Source organism: Formica exsecta, unplaced genomic scaffold (genome assembly GCF_003651465.1).
Source record: "Formica exsecta isolate Colony F162 unplaced genomic scaffold, ASM365146v1 scaffold57, whole genome shotgun sequence".
Lineage (NCBI taxonomy): Eukaryota > Metazoa > Arthropoda > Insecta > Hymenoptera > Formicidae > Formica > Formica exsecta.
In genome coordinates, this window is record NW_021852955.1 from 76,444 (window position 1) to 98,735 (window position 22,292).

The 22,292-nt window shown below is 30.2% G+C and overlaps 2 protein-coding genes across 7 annotated transcripts; one reads left to right on the forward strand and one right to left on the reverse strand.

Annotated features, from left to right (window-relative positions):
* The first annotated feature begins 571 nt into the window (after positions 1-571).
* On the forward strand, positions 572-8,847 carry LOC115242135 (cationic amino acid transporter 3). Its single transcript, XM_029818219.1, is given in 12 exon segments — positions 572-1,224; positions 4,095-4,351; positions 4,848-4,893; positions 4,895-4,938; positions 5,012-5,272; positions 5,482-5,765; positions 5,855-6,092; positions 7,473-7,575; positions 7,662-7,825; positions 7,944-8,110; positions 8,239-8,347; positions 8,443-8,847. Coding segments are annotated over 11 exon segments (1,770 nt in total). The 5' UTR covers positions 572-1,224; positions 4,095-4,119; the 3' UTR covers positions 8,565-8,847.
* Positions 8,848-9,246: 399 nt separating this feature from the next.
* On the reverse strand, positions 9,247-21,756 carry LOC115242133 (tectonin beta-propeller repeat-containing protein). 6 transcript variants are annotated; one of them, XM_029818213.1, is made up of 25 exons: positions 21,171-21,756; positions 20,788-21,040; positions 20,483-20,665; positions 19,791-19,943; positions 19,611-19,703; positions 19,347-19,527; positions 19,052-19,275; positions 16,924-17,127; positions 16,621-16,805; positions 16,333-16,465; positions 15,981-16,207; positions 15,702-15,836; positions 15,462-15,618; positions 15,194-15,356; positions 15,012-15,115; positions 14,629-14,771; positions 14,189-14,537; positions 13,964-14,114; positions 13,596-13,795; positions 13,201-13,410; positions 13,023-13,124; positions 11,953-12,088; positions 11,538-11,729; positions 11,305-11,462; positions 9,247-10,793 (listed from the first exon to the last, which is right to left on the reverse strand). In XM_029818213.1, the coding sequence occupies exons 2-25, from the start codon at positions 21,010-21,012 to the stop codon at positions 10,743-10,745; spliced, it is 4,059 nt and encodes a 1,352-aa protein (XP_029674073.1). In that variant the 5' UTR covers positions 21,013-21,040; positions 21,171-21,756; the 3' UTR covers positions 9,247-10,742. The 6 variants fall into 6 exon arrangements, with proteins under 6 accessions (XP_029674073.1, XP_029674072.1, XP_029674077.1 ...); XM_029818212.1 differs by having other exon boundaries at positions 19,043-19,275; XM_029818217.1 differs by lacking the exons at positions 20,788-21,040; positions 21,171-21,756 and having other exon boundaries at positions 19,043-19,275; positions 19,791-20,009; positions 20,483-20,615.
* Positions 21,757-22,292: the final 536 nt, after the last annotated feature.

Here is a 22,292-nt window from a genome sequence, read left to right on the forward strand (position 1 = left end):
AATTTGTGTGCCAAAATTAGAAGAAGAACGCAATGTCTTGGAAGTATGTTTATCTCTGTTTAACTAGAAAGAAATTGTTCTCATGGTAATCATAGTCTTATTTTCTATAGTTATAATCTTTTTCATAGTTTTATTTTTTTCTCTTCTAATTTTTTTACAATTGATTTATATCTATTAAGAATATGAATATCCGAGATCCGAGTGTCATTGGTAATTGGTACGTGATTGGGATTTTGCGGCGACAAGTGTAACTTGCCGTTGTCGGCAGCAGCGAACATTCTACTTCAATGATATAAGGTGGGGGGAACATTGAAACTTATTACTCTATACGTCTATACTCAGACAGAAGTGGAAAGTGACTATCGACAGTATATATCGTGAGATTACAGTACGTTATTAATTTGAAATCGTTCGTCAATGCGCGATCGTTGCTTATAATCGTTGACGCATCCGTAATTTCATTTACGTCATTCATCCTATGCTGATCAAGAGTTTAATCGTGTACGAAATATATTTCGTACCTCCAATTTGCGCTGATATTTCTATTTTATCTTCTTGAGTTAGGTAAGCTCGTTTATATATTGTGTGATGTGTTTATTTAAAAATTTTAACGCGTCAAAGCATGTTTGTTTTATTATAATTGCTTGTTATGAAAATTATATTTTGGCAAAGGTTTTTGTAAAAGAGAGAGAGGACGAAACCGTCATGCACAAGACATGTGACAATGTCAATAGGAATGTAAACATTATATTGTTAAATGTTTTGCGCATAAATATTTTGTAAAAGTTAACGGAGCAAAGATAAATGTTGGTTATATATCTTCAACCTATTGAAGAACAATCGAAATATACATATCGAAAATCATATATACGCGTATACATACACAAGGTTGAATGTGACGTTACTTTTCAAATGCGAGTTGTAATGGTAAAAAGCAAACGTTTGCTGTTCCCTGTACTGTAGAATCGTTCGCAAACTTTATTATTATATTCGTTATTCTTTCAGCTCGATTGCATTTTCAAGGCATGTATATATATATATGTGTGTGCGTGAATGAGAAATTCCACGTAATCGACATATATGTAAATTTTTGAGAATAATTTGAATAAAATCGGACATTTCCACGGCACATCTGCAACAATTGAATTATATAATTAAGTACATTGAAAAGGATTAATTACGAATAAAAAGTCTCCTTTTTTTTGTCGGATAACATTTAAGCAGGTATGTATAATGACTGTCGAAGATTATCACTGGTTTATGAGAGATGTTAAATAACTCAAGGTTTGTTCAATATTCGTGATAGGAAAGCTATAAAAACTTGGCGTAATGATTTCCGTAGAATGTTTTTGTTTGAACTTTATAATTGTGCAATTTGCGTCTATATATGTACGATTTTGTCACTATAATCGCTGTTGCTTACTAAGAGCAATAGCGTGTATAAAACCTTAAATCAAGATTCTTAGCAAATTATTATTTTTATTTTAACACCGATGAATATTATAAACTGGGGATGTCTAAAGAGTATCTCTCTAAAAATTCTCACATTCTCAGAGAATTTTATTCTTTTACTTTAAATTTTTGTTTATATGTTATATTATAATTTTATTTTAATATAATATATGGTTACGTTAAAATTCTTGGTAAACGATAATGAAAAAATAAAAATCTTATCCAAGTGAAAAATGCTTGTCACAATGAAAACTGTTCTTTTCAGTATTTTTTCAAATTTAACATTCGTTACTTTTGAATAGATCTTTATTTTTCCTTCGTGATCGTATGAATAGAGAAAATTAAAAAACGCGTATATACACAATATATTAAACTCGTTTCAAAGTTGCATTTAAAAATTCGAATTTTGAACAAGAATATCTAAGAAAAATCAAAAAATCTTAAAAAACTTTGTTCTACAATATTTGAATAGACATTCTGAATAAATGGTGAAATAATGATACTGTGAAAAAGGAAATGTAGCAAAAGATTCTTGATGGTAGGAGAATATATATGAAATTGCCCCGATTTTTATTTCGATAGATAAATCAAGTAGACATTTGCTATTATCAAAGACTTTTTTTAGATAAAGGCAATATAAATTATATGCGCGAGTAGCTTATTATAAACAGAATAATCAGATTACCTTCTATATATCATTAATCTTAATAATTAAACTTGGTAGATTAAATTATTCTTTTTAATAAAATAAACCTCTCTCTCTCTCTCTCTCTCTCTCTCTCTCTCTCTGTGTGTGTGTGTGTGTGTGTGTGTGTGTGTGTGTGTGTGGCGGTTTACTCGAAAAATATAGATAAAATTTATAGATTGAATTTTTAGATTGATAGAGCACCTTTTTCCTAGAGGTGTAATCTAATCCGTTTGTGCATGCGCGCATATGCGACTCCTGATGTGAAACCAAGTGAGCAAGAGACAGATAATATACATTTTTGCTCTCTCGGGTTTAAACGATTTGATTCAAGGCAAGCGCGTTTTATAAACGCGACGAGAAAGAAAACCTTGTACGTTGTTTGATTTTATACGATTATCAGTGGCGTGCTCAGACTTTAATTAAAAAAAGTCAGATATTACAGATGTATTTTATATACTATTGTGTATATTTTTATATATACATATACTATTTTGAAATATATACATGTATTAGGAACTTGGACGTTTAGATGTCTGAAAATGTCGCAATATAGGAAAAAATATCAAGTTACGATATATCTGTATAAATATTTCAGATGTTTTTATCACACAGTCGCATTTCAATTATTATCATATTTTACTATTATTAATTATACATATATTATGTTTTAATAAAATTCTTTATTCTTCCATTTATATTAAAAAAATTACATAACACATACACACACACACACAGATGTGACCTTATCAAAATTGTTAAATTCTAACAAAAAAAAGTGCACGATATACTTATGTGATGCAAACATGTCATTATTTTATTAAAACAGTTGCTAACGAATGTATTTTATATATTATAAGAGTGTTTATCGTTACAATATTTATCGCTTTTGCAATTAGAGCATATCTGGACATAAAGTTTGGTAATGACTGTATCGTACAATAACTAACAATAAGATTACATTTTTACAACATTTACCGTTATAAAAAGATAAGATTTTTCTCGCGCACTGAGAAAGAATCGTATTGTGCTTACTGAAAGCACATGATAAATTAAATTAGAACATATTCGTAAGACAAGTTTCCGTTGCTCAAATCAGATTTCTATACCCAAATTACTGTTATATGTATCGCTAGAATATTGTTGGAGCTTCGTTGTCTTTGTATCTTTAGTTTTTATAAATTATATAATAGCTCTACGTATATTATATTATTGGAATAGACACCAAGTTTTAAGCAAAAATAAAAAAAGAAGATGGAATGTACGGAAAAAAAAAACGAACGGAGAGAAAGTAACATCAAGGTCGAATATGTTATGCAAATGGCAACAACGTTTAATCAGATTTGCGCGTGATTGGATTATTAATATTTTTATAAAAATTGAGATTTGTAGATTATTCTTTTTAAATTATGTTTTTTCTGTGTTCCGAATTTTCATGACTACTTGATGTATTTTATTAATAAATTTCTTGTCTAACTAGGAGCTGTAATAAGTGAAATATCTTGACGTAAGTTTTCTACTATCGCACACATAAAATATCATTAACACTAAGCGGGAAAAGAATATTTCTTCAAGTTTGATATTATTTCACATCTCTTTGCCGATTCGCCTCTTTGGTCTTTAATTGGTGCCGTTGCACAACATTATTTTGCAAGAACGTGGTTTTGCAAGAACTCTTGTTAGAAATGCCGTATTTCTTGAATTATGCATAAGATAGCGACATATATGTCTTAAAAATATGTGGGAAAGAAAAAAAAACACACCTGTGTGTGAGAAAGTATATGTGTGTGTTGAGTGCATGCGTGCACATTATATCTTTATCTTATCGTTACACTTTTACATAGTTGCTATATTTTTAATGGATTAACTTGCATATTATGCACTCTGTTGTATGCAAAATAGTAATTTGAAATAATAATTTCCAACATTTGATTGATATGTGAAATAATGTATGCAGGTGAAAAAGGAATCGAGTTGGAACGATGAATCGGTTATGGAAAACGTTGTCGCGAAAGCGCGTAGAAGCAGAGAACGAAGAGGTAAAAGGTGAACAATTGGCACGGGTTCTTGGTCTATTTGATTTGACCGCACTCGGCGTAGGTGCGACTCTCGGTTTAGGCGTTTACGTTCTTGCCGGAAGCGTGGCCAAAGACACTGCTGGACCTGCCGTTTGTCTCTCTTTCCTCATAGCTGCCATCGCGTCTGCTTTCGCAGGTAAAAAATACCCTTAGAAATACATATATAATAAATTGTACTTGTAGAATCTGTTCTATTTCTAAAACAGTCGCCACTCCAAAATCTTTCAATCTTTCAACTTGTAAACAAAACGTAGATGTGAAGAATGACGATGAGATTCTAAGCTATCTGATGTATTAATGTCATGTTACGTTTGGCCTCTGTATGATGAGATAAAATATTTGTGTTGCAAATTGGTGCCAAATCTGCGTTTGATATCTCAAACATATAATATCATACACGTATATAACAAGCTTCTATTGTATACATACGCAAATTAATATTGATAAAAGAATTACTCTTCCGTCACTTTAAAAATCAACAAATTTGTAATCGGAGGATATGAGAATTTGTTTAAAGAATTTGTATCAAAGTTTAAGATGTCGAACATTGGCGCAAGTGTAAAACAATATATACTATAATATGCATTTATAATATATATTTGTGCTTTGACACACATGAATATACATTGTAGGTATGTGCTATGCGGAATTTGCATCGAGAGTGCCGAAAGCCGGTTCAGGCCTTCGTGATAGGATGGAATTTAATTCTAGAATACGTAATTGGTGAGTGTGAAATTAAAAAAAATCCATTTATTTACATACGACGTATGATATATCACGGAATAATTTTTCGTAGGTACAGCGAGCGTCGCTCGTGGGCTTAGTAATTATATTGATGCATTGATAGGAAATGCCATGGGTAAAACTCTGCGTTCCCTTATGCCCATAGATATCTCCTTTCTGTCAGAGTATCCTGATTTTTTCGCCTTTGCAATGGTCATGCTACTAGTAGTACTATTATGCATAGGAGTAAGGGAGTCGTCGATCTTAAACAACATATTTACCATTATAAATTTAACAACGATCACGATCGTTATTGTCGCAGGGTCGATAAAAGGTAAGCCGGTAAGTTAAGTCGCATCTCTATATATCTTCTTAGATCCTTATTCTTTCACATCTTTTACGCGAGAGAGAGAAAGCGATCAGTTGCGTTTTAAATATATCTTTTTTTTTTTTTTTCAAGTATTTTGTGTGTGTTACTCTCCCTTACAGTTTTGGAAATAATTCTCGATCGGGCGTGTAATTAAACATTAAATGTGCTTATAGCGGATTCGTCAAATTGGTCCATTGCATCCGAGGATATTCCAAATTCCGTGAAAAATGGCGGAACCGGCGGATTTATGCCATTCGGTATCAGCGGAGTGATGATCGGAGCGGCCAAGTGTTTTTACGGATTCGTCGGTTTCGATACCGTCGCTACCACTGGCGAAGAGGCAAAGAATCCTCAGCGTCACATTCCTCTAGCGATCGTACTATCCCTGATTATTATATTCGTAGCGTATTTTGGTATCTCCACGGTCCTTACGATGATACTGCCTTATTACGCTCAAGTATGATTTATATAAATAACGTAAAACTTTATAATTAGAAATTAGAATCGTCTAATACACGAGCTTAGAAACTGAAAACTTGTATTTAGAATGCGGACGCGCCGTTTCCACATGCGTTCGATGAGATCGGATGGCCTGTCGTTAAATGGATCGTCAACATAGGCGCGGTATTCGCGCTATGTACTAGTCTCTTGGGCGCTATGTTTCCTTTACCGCGTGTATTATATGCCATGGCTAATGACGGGGTAATATTCAAAACTCTCTCCAAAGTGCATTCTAAAACTATGACGCCTATACAGGGCACGGTACTCTCTGGCTTACTTAGCGGTTAGTGAAAATCTAGATTTGAAAAAAAAGAAGCAAACAAATATATATATATATATATATATATATATATATATATATATATATATATATATATATATATATGTATATATATATATATATATATATATATATATATATATATATATATATATATATATATATATATATATATATATATATATATATATATATATATATATATATATATATATATATATATATATATATATATATATATATATATATATATATATATATATATATATATATATATATATATATATATATATATATATATATATATATATATATATATATATATATATATATATATATATATATATATATATATATATATATATATATATATATATATATATATATATATATATATATATATATATATATATATATATATATATATATATATATATATATATATATATATATATATATATATATATATATATATATATATATATATATATATATATATATATATATATATATATATATATATATATATATATATATATATATATATATATATATATATATATATATATATATATATATATATATATATATATATATATATATATATATATATATATATATATATATATATATATATATATATATATATATATATATATATATATATATATATATATATATATATATATATATATATATATATATATATATATATATATATATATATATATATATATATATATATATATATATATATATATATATATATATATATATATATATATATATATATATATATATATATATATATATATATATATATATATATATATATATATATATATATATATATATATATATATATATATATATATATATATATATATATATATATATATATATATATATATATATATATATATATATATATATATATATATATATATATATATATATATATATATATATATATATATATATATATATATATATATATATATATATATATATATATATATATATATATATATATATATATATATATATATATATATATATATATATATATATATATATATATATATATATATATATATATATATATATATATATATATATATATATATATATATATATATATATATATATATATATATATATATATATATATATATATATATATATATATATATATATATATATATATATATATATATATATATATATATATATATATATATATATATATATATATATATATATATATATATATATATCTGTATGTGCGTATGTGTAGCAATCTAAAAAAATTTAAATCAAGATATGAGATATCCTTGCTAATTTATTGTTAATAACTTTCATAGAAATTACTCTATGTTCTAGGTCTTATGACACTTGTCTTCAATTTACAGCAGTTGATTGATATGATGTCCATCGGGACTTTACTCGCGTATACAATAGTAGCGATATGCGTTTTGATATTAAGGTAATGGTTTTCCTTTGTAAATGTTTCGTGTGTGAGATTATAATATATATAAAATGTTTATATGTGTATAAGTTTTTATCTTATAGATATCAAAAAGATGCGAACTCTAGCAACGCTCCTGCTATACCGCTAATGAGTGATTATCAATTTACATCTATAAATATATTTAAGGAATTATTTAATTTGCATAATCAGAAGGAACCAACGGAACTTTCTAATAGGATTGCAAATATTGGCATCGCCTTACTTTGTGAGTTTGCAGATTAATATTGCATCTTATTATTATAGGGTACATTGAAATGTGATATTTATAGATATGTCTTAAACTCTAGGAACCATTTGTAATATGCAAAGTTTAATCATTACAGGTATCATTATATGCATCATCACGTTTCTGATTAGTAACATGAGCGCGCACCTGCTCGCAGGAAATGTGGTAATATCTGTGATACTAGTTGTATTCGTGATTATCCTTTTTTTGAATTTAGCCGCGGTTGGTAGACAACCGGTACAAAAGACTGAATTGTCTTTCAAGGTAAGAAAAGAAAAAACACGTGTCGAGAATACAATTATTTTATTATATAGGCACATTATATAGCAAAGTCTTCTGATATCTCTTTCTCTCATACACACACAGTTTAATATATTTCTGTGTATATATAGGTTCCTCTCGTTCCACTTATTCCCTGTCTCAGTATTTTTATAAACATATATTTAATGTTCCAACTAGACGTCTTTACATGGATTAGATTTGCCACTTGGTTGCTGATTGGTAAGTCCGACGTAAAAAAAAATTGTGAAATTCAAAGACAGAATTAATCTCAATGCTTGATCAAATGTTAAATTTCCATTTCTGATTTCTTATAGGTTTTTGCATCTATGGTTTTTACGGAATTAATCACAGCGAGCAAGGGAAAAGAGATAAGGCAGAAAGCAAAAAATTACAACAAACGTATGTGGAAAAGTTTAGAATAGTGACATCATTTTGATCGTCAAGTTTGTGTGTTTATACAAACACACACATACGTTCGTCTTAACCATTCAAACGTACAACAATAGAATTAAAAATAATTTTGTATAATTAACCGACGCACACAAAATTAATGTCATGTACATTTGCAATAATTAATCGAAAAAAATTTTTTAATGATAAATTTTATAACGTATCATTTATACAACACATACACACACACACACACACACGCGCGCGCATATATTCCTTTATTACTATATTGTAATATAACAGGATCTTAAAATATTAGTCTTTTATTTCAGCTATTGTTTTTCAATCATTTTCTCTACTGAACTTGTAATTGGATATCATCTTTTTTTTAACTTTTTAATTATATTAGGTACACGTTTAAATAAGACATAGAGACTGAGACTTTTATGGAATAACGATCTTAGTCCATTCTCAGTTTGAAAACGTTTCAGTTGAACGTACCTATATATTTATCATTCGATGTTTTTCTTTCTCTGTATAGATATTTATGAAAAAAATGTCTGTATTTCGTCTGTATTTTCATAACAATAAGGAAATAATATAACACTATTTATATATTTTTTAAATATCATGATAAAATAATATATATATATATATATATATATATTATATATCATTAACAATAGTATTACTATAATAATAACAGTGTTACATAATAAAAGAGCACATTTCATATTATGTGATATTTATTTATAAAATAGAAATAGCTTGTGCTCTTTACATTGGCAAAATAGGACACAAATGCATTAATATAGAATGACGTCGAATCAATACATTGACAACATAATTGGAATAGTCAATATAATATAGGTAATATAATTGTGCATAATTAGTTATAAAGGTGATTCTTTCTTAAATAAAGCCTTATATTACAATAATGCGTTATCATTTAATCTCTTCATCATTGCAACATATTAAATATCAATTATATGTAGCATAAAATAAAATTGATGACTTGTCATAAGAAGACTGTGACACTGAGCACATTGATTAATATCAATAATCATGGTTATGAACCTATATGAATTTTTCAAGCATAAACATTAATGAAGAGTTTTTAGATATTATTCGAACTTGCCAATTTATAAAAGAAATTCGCTACTGTTACTCAAAAAGTAACATTGTTACAATTTCCATTATTTTTTTTTTTTTATGCTATTATATAAGGCCAAGTTACATATAAAACACACACATTACACAATAAAAATAAAATTTATATTTCTTAAACATTTTTTTATATTAAAATATAACAAAAGTAATATAATTTCAATATTGATATCGCTATCCAATTTTGATAATAATTTAGAATCTTAATCATGTCTTAATAAGAGAAAACTTTTGTCTGATTAATCAGGAACGACATTGCTAATAAATTTTTTGTTTAAAATTTCCAAATTTTGTCAGTGTAAATAAAAAAAGTTATCAGTGTTTTTTCTTTTATCAAGATTCGTAAATGTGACCAAAATAGCCTCCTTTGCAGCTTTAACTTTATGAAATTTCAAAATCCTGACGTGATATATTAATTGATAAGTCAAATTTATTTTTGACATGTAAAAGTTTGTAAGAATTACATGATCTGATTTAAAATAAAATTATTGATTAATAATATATTTATTTATTAATTTTTAAAAGAATTTAATGCTCTTTATGTGTACTTGTTTGCATGAAAATCATGTAGGTAGTTTCGAAAAGTAACCGTTGAATTCGTTACCAATAAAATGTATCAGAGTTATTTTTTCCATTACAGATAAAATTTGTAACACACTTATATACTGTTTCAGTTGCCTAAAAACGATAACGGTAACATTACAAGTATCGTTATAATTACTTACCAACCCTTTGTGTGTGTGTGTGTGTGTGTGTGTGTGCGTGCGTGTGCGCGCGCGTGCGTGCGTGCGTGCGTGTGTGTATCATATATTATTTTATCCATCTCAAATTCTTTAGAGCATCTCTTGTATCCAGGCAAAAATTTCTGTGATCAGTGTCAAGTACATAATACATGATTCATCCTACAGATATAATTACTATTTAAAAATTGGCATAGAAACATATATCTGTATAATGTACATGTATACACACATACCATATTTTACAAGGCAATCACAAAATTGTCATATTTTATATTACTACAGTATATTGTAAAATTATCGCATACATACAGATATCACTTTGTTTTATTTATAAGCCCTCCGAGACTTATATTTTGCCAGTTTGCCTGTTAGGAATAAATCGAGATTTTATTTCTTAATGATGAGATATTTTAAGTGATATTACAAGAGAAAGTATATCACAGAATTTAAAAAATTATTCTTTCACGTTTTTGATAGATTATCAATTAGATCAAATATCAATTGCATTCAATATTACATGTACTTTAAAATAAGACCAGTGATATTATCCTTATCAATGAGCTCTGTTACACGGCACCCTTAATCGGGTTTAATAACATCCGTAGTTGTGAAACTGGCCAATCACAGCTATTCCTCTGAAGAATGGAATGACTGTGATTGGCCAGCCTTCGAACTACGGATGTTATTAAACCCGATTAGGGGTGACGTGTAAACGTAGTCAATATTACTCGCAATATTAAGCAAATGTACTTTTATTTATCTATATTTATTAAAACATAATTCTTTCTATTCTGGATCTTATTATAATTTTATGCTATATTGACCATTTTCCTTGTCTAAAATCAATAGAAATTTTGGTAAATTTCTGCTACTTACCCCTATACCAGTCACCCATCCGGTTCCAGCTGAATTTTCATCAGTAGTACCAATTCTTCGACAAATAATACCAGCTCCTGAAATTGCCCAAACTTGTCCTTGTTCCCTCGAAATGGATACATGTCGGAATCCTTGCTTCGCATTTAATACCGACATATCTACAAGCATGTAATTTAGTTTCAAGATATAATGATACACAATAAAGTTGTACAAAAAGAAAATATTTTTTATACCTATATGAATCGGATCATTTGGCATAGCGGGTAATGTTTGCCAATGGGTTCCTTCAGGGAAAACATTGGATTGTATCTCCCGGCGCACTGATAATCTACCATTTGTATCTAAAGCCCATACTATATCACGTCCTACTGAAATTTGCTTTAATTGAGCTCCTGAAGGAGGCTCGACAGTCTGCCATTGTACACCTACATGATCAACAAAATGTTGTCTATCTTAAGTAAATGAGTGAGTGAGTGAGTGAGCGAGTGAGCGAGTGAGCGAGTGAGAGAGAGAGAGAGAGGGAAAAAAGATAAGAGAGCGAAAAGGACAAGAAAAATTTGAATTAAATATATGTTAAATTATTGCACAAGCCGTTAAAAAAATAATTGTCATGTATATTCTGGTGATAATATTTCATAAATTTGATACCAGTCGGTTTTGTAGCACCGATGCCTAGTCTCCAACAAGAAGAACCATTTTTGCCAACAGCCCATACTTGTCCACATGGACCGCTTGATATATTAATTAGAGGCTGGTCACTTGGTATATGTTCCCAAGATACACCCTATTTAATATATAAAATATGTTGTAAAGAATTGTTAAGAAAGTGTATTGCGCTATGCCTATTACTTGAATACTTGAATAATTTAAATATGTATGTATGCATATATACATGCATACATGCATAAATACATACATACATACATACATACATACATACATATATATATATACAGGATGTCCCATTTTAATGACGACCTCAAATATCTCTTGAACAATGCATTTTAGAAAAAAATGTTTCAGACAAAAATTGTAAAGTTCAAAGAGGTCCAATAGACGATTTTATTAGATTTTGGATCGGGGATCCGTGTTGGGCCCAAGTCAATTTTTTAAAAGGAATCCTCCATTTTTCATTGCCTATTCTTGTAGCTTATCTCAAGAGCTTTTCAAAACACTATAATAAAGTATTTTTTCATTCAGTATTTTTCGAGTTACTTTATATCTTAATCTGACATATTTTGATATAAAAAATAATATATCTTGTAAAATATCTAGTTTTCGATAATCTTATCGTAATATTTTTATGTACAGAATAATGAGACAAATCAATTGGTATAAAAAACACAATTGTCAAAAAAAAAAAAATACATTGTAAATAAGTATATACTTATTATTATTATTATTATTGTAAAAAGTATGTACTTTTTCGTAAAAACAATTATTTTCTTTATACCAATTGAAGAACGCCCCTCCCAGTGCTTCGCCACGCGCTTCTACTCGCGCAGATTGGTCGATCTTATTTAATTAATATTTCATTAATTATTGTGAAGATCGCACAATGGTACATGACTTTTCTACTTGGTTTGACCCGCTCTATCTACACACGATGAGTAATCCGGCTATTACCGAACACCCTGTATATATATCTATGCATGCGTGTGTGTGTGTGTGTATTATGTGTCCCCTATCACATATAAATACAATTTAAGTGATCATACCATTGGACAAGATTCCGAAACGCCTCGTCTGAATAAAGCCTCACCGTTTGCGGCAACTGCCCAAACATGAATAGGAGCATCCGTGCCAGGCTTTCCAGTCGCCTGGACAATTAATCAAGAAACATTTAAGATGTGTCCTTTTTGAAAGATTTAAAGTTGAAACAGGTTAAAGACATACGTATAAAGAGACATCAACGAGTTTGGTATTTCCTAGTTCTTGCCAGGGTCCACTGTTTGTTAATTGACATCTTCTAAACCATCGTCTTCTTCGAACGTAATCAGTAAATTGTTTCTTACCGTGATATTGTGACGGGAAATCAGTAGCATATTGCCATCCATCTCTATCAACGCCACCGGGTGTGTGAAAGTCGACAATCCAATCTGATATCTTTAAAATATCGATAAAGATTATAGAGTTAAAACAAAATGTTACAATAGTGAATATTATTTTTATGTATCATATCTTTCATATGAAGAACAACACGCAAGAGATTGCATAGATATACAGTTCTCTCTTAATTTCAAAATAAAGGTTTTTCTTTTTTCCTCTCTTTTCTCTTTATTTCCACTTACCCAATGCCAGTGCATTGACAATAACTTTGTATGCTCTCGCGTACGTTTGTGTCGTCCAGTTGCATCACTCCACATGTAACGATCTGTTGGAAGTCCATGTGCAGTATATCCAGTTACTGGATTCCAGCGTTGATTTTCATATACATAATAATTGTGGGTGTCTACCATTGTATTTATTCCAGTACTGCTAGTTCCTAGGCCTATATAATATTTTTCGACATTAACATTTCGTGCCAAGTTAGAAATATAAATGTAATTCGAATGAGATACCTATTGTACTCAGTGTCAGTCTTGCAATAATCTTATAATTGTTCTTTTTCCCTTTTATTTTGTAAAACATATTTTTATCATAAAAACTGATAAAATACCTTTAAGAAATGTGCCTCCCCAACCACCTGTATATACCCAAGCGGTACTATCGTAGCCGATGCCCCAAGTGACGCCTACAGAACATGTCTCAACTTTTTTCAAATGTCCACCAATTTGTCTCCAAAACATCGTGCTAGGTTCAATAATTACCTATCCAAGAGCAAAATATTCATTAACTGCGCCAATAATCTCAACGACACAATCGTTATAATAAAACTACTTACAAATGTGGATTTATATGTAATATTACATAAAGTCAGCAATCCCTTAATACGCAAATGTGTAATACTTTGCGGAGATATTCGATGGCTATAAAAGGTATACTCGCTATCATTAATGTAGATTTTATAACCGCGTTCTTCACAAATGATGTATAACGTGAAATCACAACCGGCCTTTAACGGACTACCTCCATTTCTTTCCTCATCTCCCCATTGACCATTCTGATATGTATTCCGTACAATAATATTTTCTTTGAGTCTTGGATTAAAATGCAAAGCTATATCATGACTATCCATTATAGTCTTTTGCTTCACAAATGTTGTGGTATAACAGACAAGATTAAAAGACAATCTAAAATAAAGTTATTATTATTAACGCTGGTGTGTGTGCACATCTTACAATCTCTTTACAAGAAAAATGTGAAAGTAGTTGTTTAATTTACCTGTCAGCATCATCATGAACGCATACTGTAATTTTTAAGGTACTACCATATCCAAAACCATTTTGTAATATACTTTCAAACGGCATGTCTTTACCAGCTATATCTATTTCTTGTATATATCCGTCTTCAGATAATTGACATTCCTACACATAATAAAATTAGAATAACAAAAGGTAAGGGGCTGTGCACAATAAAAGGAATAAGGAACAGAGAATAGATACACATACAAGCGTGAACTATGTTCATGTAATGCGCAGAGCGCTCTACACATGTACACGGTTCACGCTTGTGTGCGTATCCGTTTATTACTCCTTTTATTGTGCATAGCCCTTAATTCTTCGTATTTGATATTGTCATTTCTACAAACATATCTCAGACTTTACCTCTGCAATTGCAGGATCAAATACATACACGTCACCTAACGCAGTTGTGCTCCAAATAGAATTTGGACCAGGTCTACCATATACATTATTCATTTGGCAAGATACTACAAAAAAAAAAAAAGATATCTTTGCACATATTTCCTCACTTATTGTCATTTATCGTCAAATAATACTGTCCTTACCTGAAGTTAAATGCGCCAACCAATCTTCCATTTCTGTATCACTCGCAAATTGTAATCTAATTACTTTTGAACGTTTTAATTTAGGAGTATAAATCGCTATCCTTGGATTACCTGGTTCACTGCAGCAAACAACACATGTAATTTCCGAAACAGGAAATTGTATCTGCAATATATTATTATTTATGTGAAAATTATGTAATGTCTAGAATTTTATTGATTAATTCATATGAATTTATAAATTTATTTCCGATTTCTATAGTCAACATACTATGCTTGTTATGCCGTCCAAATTTAATATTATTAAAGTCCCAGAATCTAATGATCCAATATCACTACTTATCCATTCCAGTTCAATCTTACAATCTTCATATAAACTTCCATTTTTAATTTTACATTTTGCGTCACCACTCTTCACCCAAGATAATCTATAGTAATTTTAAGTTAAATAAAAAAAACATTTTCACTAAAGATTGTATATTTAATCTCAATATCACTTAATTCTGCTTACTTTTCAACCGCTTTCTCATATATTATTGAAGAATCAAATGACATTTTCTTTAATCTCGCCTTTAATTCATCCAAAATGCATATTCTCCATAATTCTCCAGTTTCCCCTTGTATTGTACCATTACCATCTGCAAGCCTATTCAATCAAAATAATTATAAATTTACAATTTTCTTTTCTCTTTTTCTCTTTTCACAGCATAACTTAAATATCCCTATGTTAAACATTTTATTCAAAAAAGGATCTTTTTATGCAACTTATATTTAAAATTATAAGTTTTACCATTTTGGTGGATTTGTCGGATCGACAAAGCATGCCCCAGCTTCCACCTTGTACCACAGCACATCGCACTCGGTCCAATATATTATGCCTGCACTTTCATCCTCACCATACACACCAGAATCTCCAGTTAAATCTGGATCAAATACACTTCCATCCGTTTCTGGATGTGCTTCAACACCCACCATGGAACCGACAGAATGTACGGGGCTCCAAGCAGCAGGATTAATCTGTTAAGAGACAAATTAATATCTTAAGGACAATTGTTATATAATCTCTTCTTTTTATATTTGTAATTTTCCATTACACATTTGATCAATATATATACTTTATTCGATTCTAAAAATATTTTAACCTTAACAGTACTGCTCATTCCTTTTCCCGAGACGACTATCGATTCTCCACTTTTTGCTAAAGACTCATTAGATATAGTTATACTAGCAACACTCGCTTCATTTAAATCACTCGCATCCATAGAACTTGCAGATCTGCAATATTACAAAATTAAAAATTATATATAGAGCTTAATATAAAAAAATTATATTAAAATTTTTGTTATCATTATGTATTATATTACTTCGTTATGTTAATGGTATTAACATTTCTATAATATTGTAAATCACCGTTTTGCGCACTCTTTTACCTTTCTCTCTTCCTCTCTTCATTTAAATATATATCTTGAAAAGATGGTTGTTGAACATTTTTTGTGGATGCGCTGTCCCCGGTACGTTGCCACAATTTTAAAGACGTGGGTGTTGGCGCCGAACGTGATTGTTCTTCCCATTCTCTAATTAACATTGTACCTTCGCCAGTACTATGAGGTCGATTCTATAAAAACATAATCCAAATTCAATTGAATGCCATTTATAGGTTATTTTATTATACATGATAAGTATAATAATATATATAAGTGATATATAGAGAGCACTAATGTGTATTTCTCTACCAAGGAACTCCAACTCTGATGACGTTGCTGTTGTGGCGTGCCACAAGTACTATGCCTGTTGCTAGATGATAAACTAGCATTACTACTTGCTCTACTCAATTGAAGCGGCGCATTTATCAATTTCCACCGTTTTCCCGTTAATTCGGAGCGTGCGATACCAGTACGATAATACAAACATCGATCATCATATCCAATAGCCCAAACCTTTATAATACATAAAAAACGCATAAAATGCATATCTGCATTTTTTATGTGCGTGCGTGCATGTATGTAACAAAAAAGAAACACACACACACACACACACACACACACACATATATCCAATATACAATTTTGTTTGTCATATAAATTAAGAATTACAATTATTACTTGATCGTTTGAAGCAACAGATACCAGTGCCATTTTGCTCAACATTTCAACCCAACCGGTACCAGTAGCCAATTGTTCACAAACGCCACTTATTTCGCCTTGAACACCTTTTCGAAACCATACTCCACCATCATGTGTTACAGCCCATACAGCATCAGTGCCTATGCTAACTTGTACTAATCTCAAGTCCTTTTGCGGAGGTTCCACTTCTGACCAATCTTCACCTTTAATACATATATTCGCTGTACTGTGTCAACATAATTACTATATCTTGTAATCATGTTTGTTTATTTACCCATTGGATTGTCTCTCGTTATGCCCACACGAATCAATGCTTTGCCCACTGTAAGTACAGCCCAAACAAGACCAGTTACTCCAACACTGATTTGACAAACTTCATAGCCATTTGCCAATTTAATACAGCTCCATCTTTGTCCTTCAGGACAAGTTGTACTAGTCCCAACACGAAACATCACCTAAATAACATCATATAATAATTTAATTTTCAAAATATGATTAAATTATATGTATATGAAGAAAGCTATGTTAAAAATTATACCCTCCCGTGAGCGGTTACCGCCCAGACTACTAAACTTCCAGAGCTACTTCCAGGCATTTGATTTCCACCCACGGCTACGTCGATAAAAGGTTCCTAAAGATGCGGAATATATTACTTGGTTGAATTATGCAATTAAAAGTATTGTCACAGATGAAAAAATTTATTTTAGCATTTTATCACCTTGGTTGGATCTTTATGAAGAGGTGCAATAGCACACCATGAATTCATTGCGCTATATCTCCGATAACGAACCCATTTGCGTCTTCTTACACAGGATTTCCACTGTTTTTTCGTAGTATATGTAGCTGGAAAATCAATTGCGTATGTCCATCCCTATCAAAATATCAGAATCTCTGTGATCATAAGATTCTCTTTGGTCGTGGGCAACTGATAACAAATCTATACATACATAAACAAAACCTTATGAAAAAAACATAACGCTCGTGTGGAACAAGTACAAGTATATCTTAAATACGTAATTTCATATAGATTTTTACAAAGATTGGTTACGAAAGATCTGTGTCCTTGGTATGCATGGAATATTAAAAAAATGGAATTGCGTAAACCTATATTTGATGAACCAGTACAAAATTATTGAAAAATATAAAAGAAAAAGATTTTTCTCATTCAGAAATGGACGAGTGTTGTTGCATTACAAAAATACTATGCTGGAATTGCATTTGGTAACTGTATTTACTTGTATAAGTCAACTTGTATAAGTCACTTGTATAAGTCAGAATTACTTAATCATTTTATAGTGAAATAACACAATAATTTTATATACGTTATAAGATTTTCAGGTAAAGATAAAAATAGAAAAAAAAGAATATGTATAATATGTAAAAATAGGTGGCATTAGAGATTATATTTACATCATGATCTAATGGTTGGCCATCCAACGTTGTTTCTATCTGCCAATCACCTTCCCATTGCCATGCCATTGATGGCAACTTTACTTTGTCTCTACTACGATCAACTGTACCATCTTGATTTGAAAAATTATATCTGTCAGTTGGAAGTAACCTTCCGGAGAAACCTTCCAAAGGCAACCATCGCTAGAATATATTGTTAGCAATCTATTTTATTTCTTCATTTGCAATTTGTATACTTATTCAGAGTAAAAAGAAACACACACACACACACACATATATCCAATATACAATTTTGTTTGTCATATAAATTAAGAATTACAATTATTACTTGATCGTTTGAAGCAACAGATACCAGTGCCATTTTGCTCAACATTTCAACCCAACCGGTACCAGTAGCCAATTGTTCACAAACGCCACTTATTTCGCCTTGAACACCTTTTCGAAACCATACTCCACCATCATGTGTTACAGCCCATACAGCATCAGTGCCTATGCTAACTTGTACTAATCTCAAGTCCTTTTGCGGAGGTTCCACTTCTGACCAATCTTCACCTTTAATACATATATTCGCTGTACTGTGTCAACATAATTACTATATCTTGTAATCATGTTTGTTTATTTACCCATTGGATTGTCTCTCGTTATGCCCACACGAATCAATGCTTTGCCCACTGTAAGTACAGCCCAAACAAGACCAGTTACTCCAACACTGATTTGACAAACTTCATAGCCATTTGCCAATTTAATACAGCTCCATCTTTGTCCTTCAGGACAAGTTGTACTAGTCCCAACACGAAACATCACCTAAATAACATCATATAATAATTTAATTTTCAAAATATGATTAAATTATATGTATATGAAGAAAGCTATGTTAAAAATTATACCCTCCCGTGAGCGGTTACCGCCCAGACTACTAAACTTCCAGAGCTACTTCCAGGCATTTGATTTCCACCCACGGCTACGTCGATAAAAGGTTCCTAAAGATGCGGAATATATTACTTGGTTGAATTATGCAATTAAAAGTATTGTCACAGATGAAAAAATTTATTTTAGCATTTTATCACCTTGGTTGGATCTTTATGAAGAGGTGCAATAGCACACCATGAATTCATTGCGCTATATCTCCGATAACGAACCCATTTGCGTCTTCTTACACAGGATTTCCACTGTTTTTTCGTAGTATATGTAGCTGGAAAATCAATTGCGTATGTCCATCCCTATCAAAATATCAGAATCTCTGTGATCATAAGATTCTCTTTGGTCGTGGGCAACTGATAACAAATCTATACATACATAAACAAAACCTTATGAAAAAAACATAACGCTCGTGTGGAACAAGTACAAGTATATCTTAAATACGTAATTTCATATAGATTTTTACAAAGATTGGTTACGAAAGATCTGTGTCCTTGGTATGCATGGAATATTAAAAAAATGGAATTGCGTAAACCTATATTTGATGAACCAGTACAAAATTATTGAAAAATATAAAAGAAAAAGATTTTTCTCATTCAGAAATGGACGAGTGTTGTTGCATTACAAAAATACTATGCTGGAATTGCATTTGGTAACTGTATTTACTTGTATAAGTCAACTTGTATAAGTCACTTGTATAAGTCAGAATTACTTAATCATTTTATAGTGAAATAACACAATAATTTTATATACGTTATAAGATTTTCAGGTAAAGATAAAAATAGAAAAAAAAGAATATGTATAATATGTAAAAATAGGTGGCATTAGAGATTATATTTACATCATGATCTAATGGTTGGCCATCCAACGTTGTTTCTATCTGCCAATCACCTTCCCATTGCCATGCCATTGATGGCAACTTTACTTTGTCTCTACTACGATCAACTGTACCATCTTGATTTGAAAAATTATATCTGTCAGTTGGAAGTAACCTTCCGGAGAAACCTTCCAAAGGCAACCATCGCTAGAATATATTGTTAGCAATCTATTTTATTTCTTCATTTGCAATTTGTATACTTATTCAGAGTAGAGTATTTTTATATAATTGCGCATATACACAATGGTATAATATGTACAAATCCATACCTCATTCTCATAAGTTTCCTCCTTAATTCTGATTGGTATGTCTAAGCCATGAACATGAACATAAACTTGTCGATCACCGCCAATCGCCCACATAAAATGTGGCACAGCCGATAACTGTTTAAATTCAAGTCCTAGATACATAAATTCGCGCCACATATTCCCAGATGTCGACAGTCCAAATACACGCCCTTCGTTGTTAATAGCATATAAATATGAACTTGGCATTTTAAATATAATGTATAATGCAATTTATCTGTAAACAAAATTTCCATCACAATCTGTGTTTTCAAGCTACTATACAATCTCGATAGTTTTATTAACAATAAAAAAAATTTTACGTGTGATAATTTTGTAGTAGATTTAATTTATTGTAAAATACATACCAATCCTTTTTCTTTCTCTCTCTCTCTCTCTGACAATTATCGTTTTATATTAATGGTCGTTATAACATTTCATCTATCATTACATCATGAAGGAATATAGTTTTTATCATAGGCTTACATATGTCGACATCTAATAAGGAATTAATCGTTCTTCGGAAACTATTGTTGTCCTTTTTCTATATTACATTATCTTTTTCTTTTCAATGTCAAATGTATATATATACACATAACTTTCTCTCTTCAACATTTGTGTATCTTCTAAATTCTTCAACTATATATATATATTATTCTTAGTTATTCTATATTAAAATCCTATACATAATTGTGTAAGCTTAAAAATAAGAAAGTAATATGTGTGTGTGTGTGTATGTGTAAAAAAACTCCACTAACGATAAGTAAACTATATAATCATCATTATATTAATATTTATATATAGGAATATCAAAGAAAATTATGTAGATCTCTCGAAAATTGAAACTGATCTATACTTTCTCAGATAAATATCAAACAAGTACTTATGCAGTGATCAGTGGTGAGATATGCAGTAATCCCACAAATTCTGAGATTTTCCGACACATGCGCGCGCAATAGAGAAGCTTAGGGCTTAAAGTGCCTTTACATGGCAGCATTAAGCGTCGAGCGTCTGCGCAGAAAATCAGACTTGGCTATCTGGGATTATTATTAAACAAAATATATATAAAACGTTACTATTCCCTAGCAGAATATTAGAATCTAATCAAGGATTAAAGGATGTAATTCTCATAATTTTTTTTCTGCATGTTTTTAACATACTGCTCCTTTAAATCATTTCCTACTTTTAACAATAGTTTTTTAAACTGTGTCATTTTGTCATTTGTGAATTCTTTTTTGTGTCTTATTTATTTGAATATTTCAACCATCCAAAATCTCAGAGTAGTAACGTTTTATAATATATTTTTGATTAATAATAATAACACACACACACATATCTATTATATAATAAAATAAATGAAATAAATATAATTCTGGGCAACAATATTCTGCGCAGACGCTTAACGCTCGACGCTCGACGTTTGACGCTTCCATGTAAAGGCACCTTTCAGCAGAGAAAGCGCTCAGTTCATAGACATAGTATATCTAGAC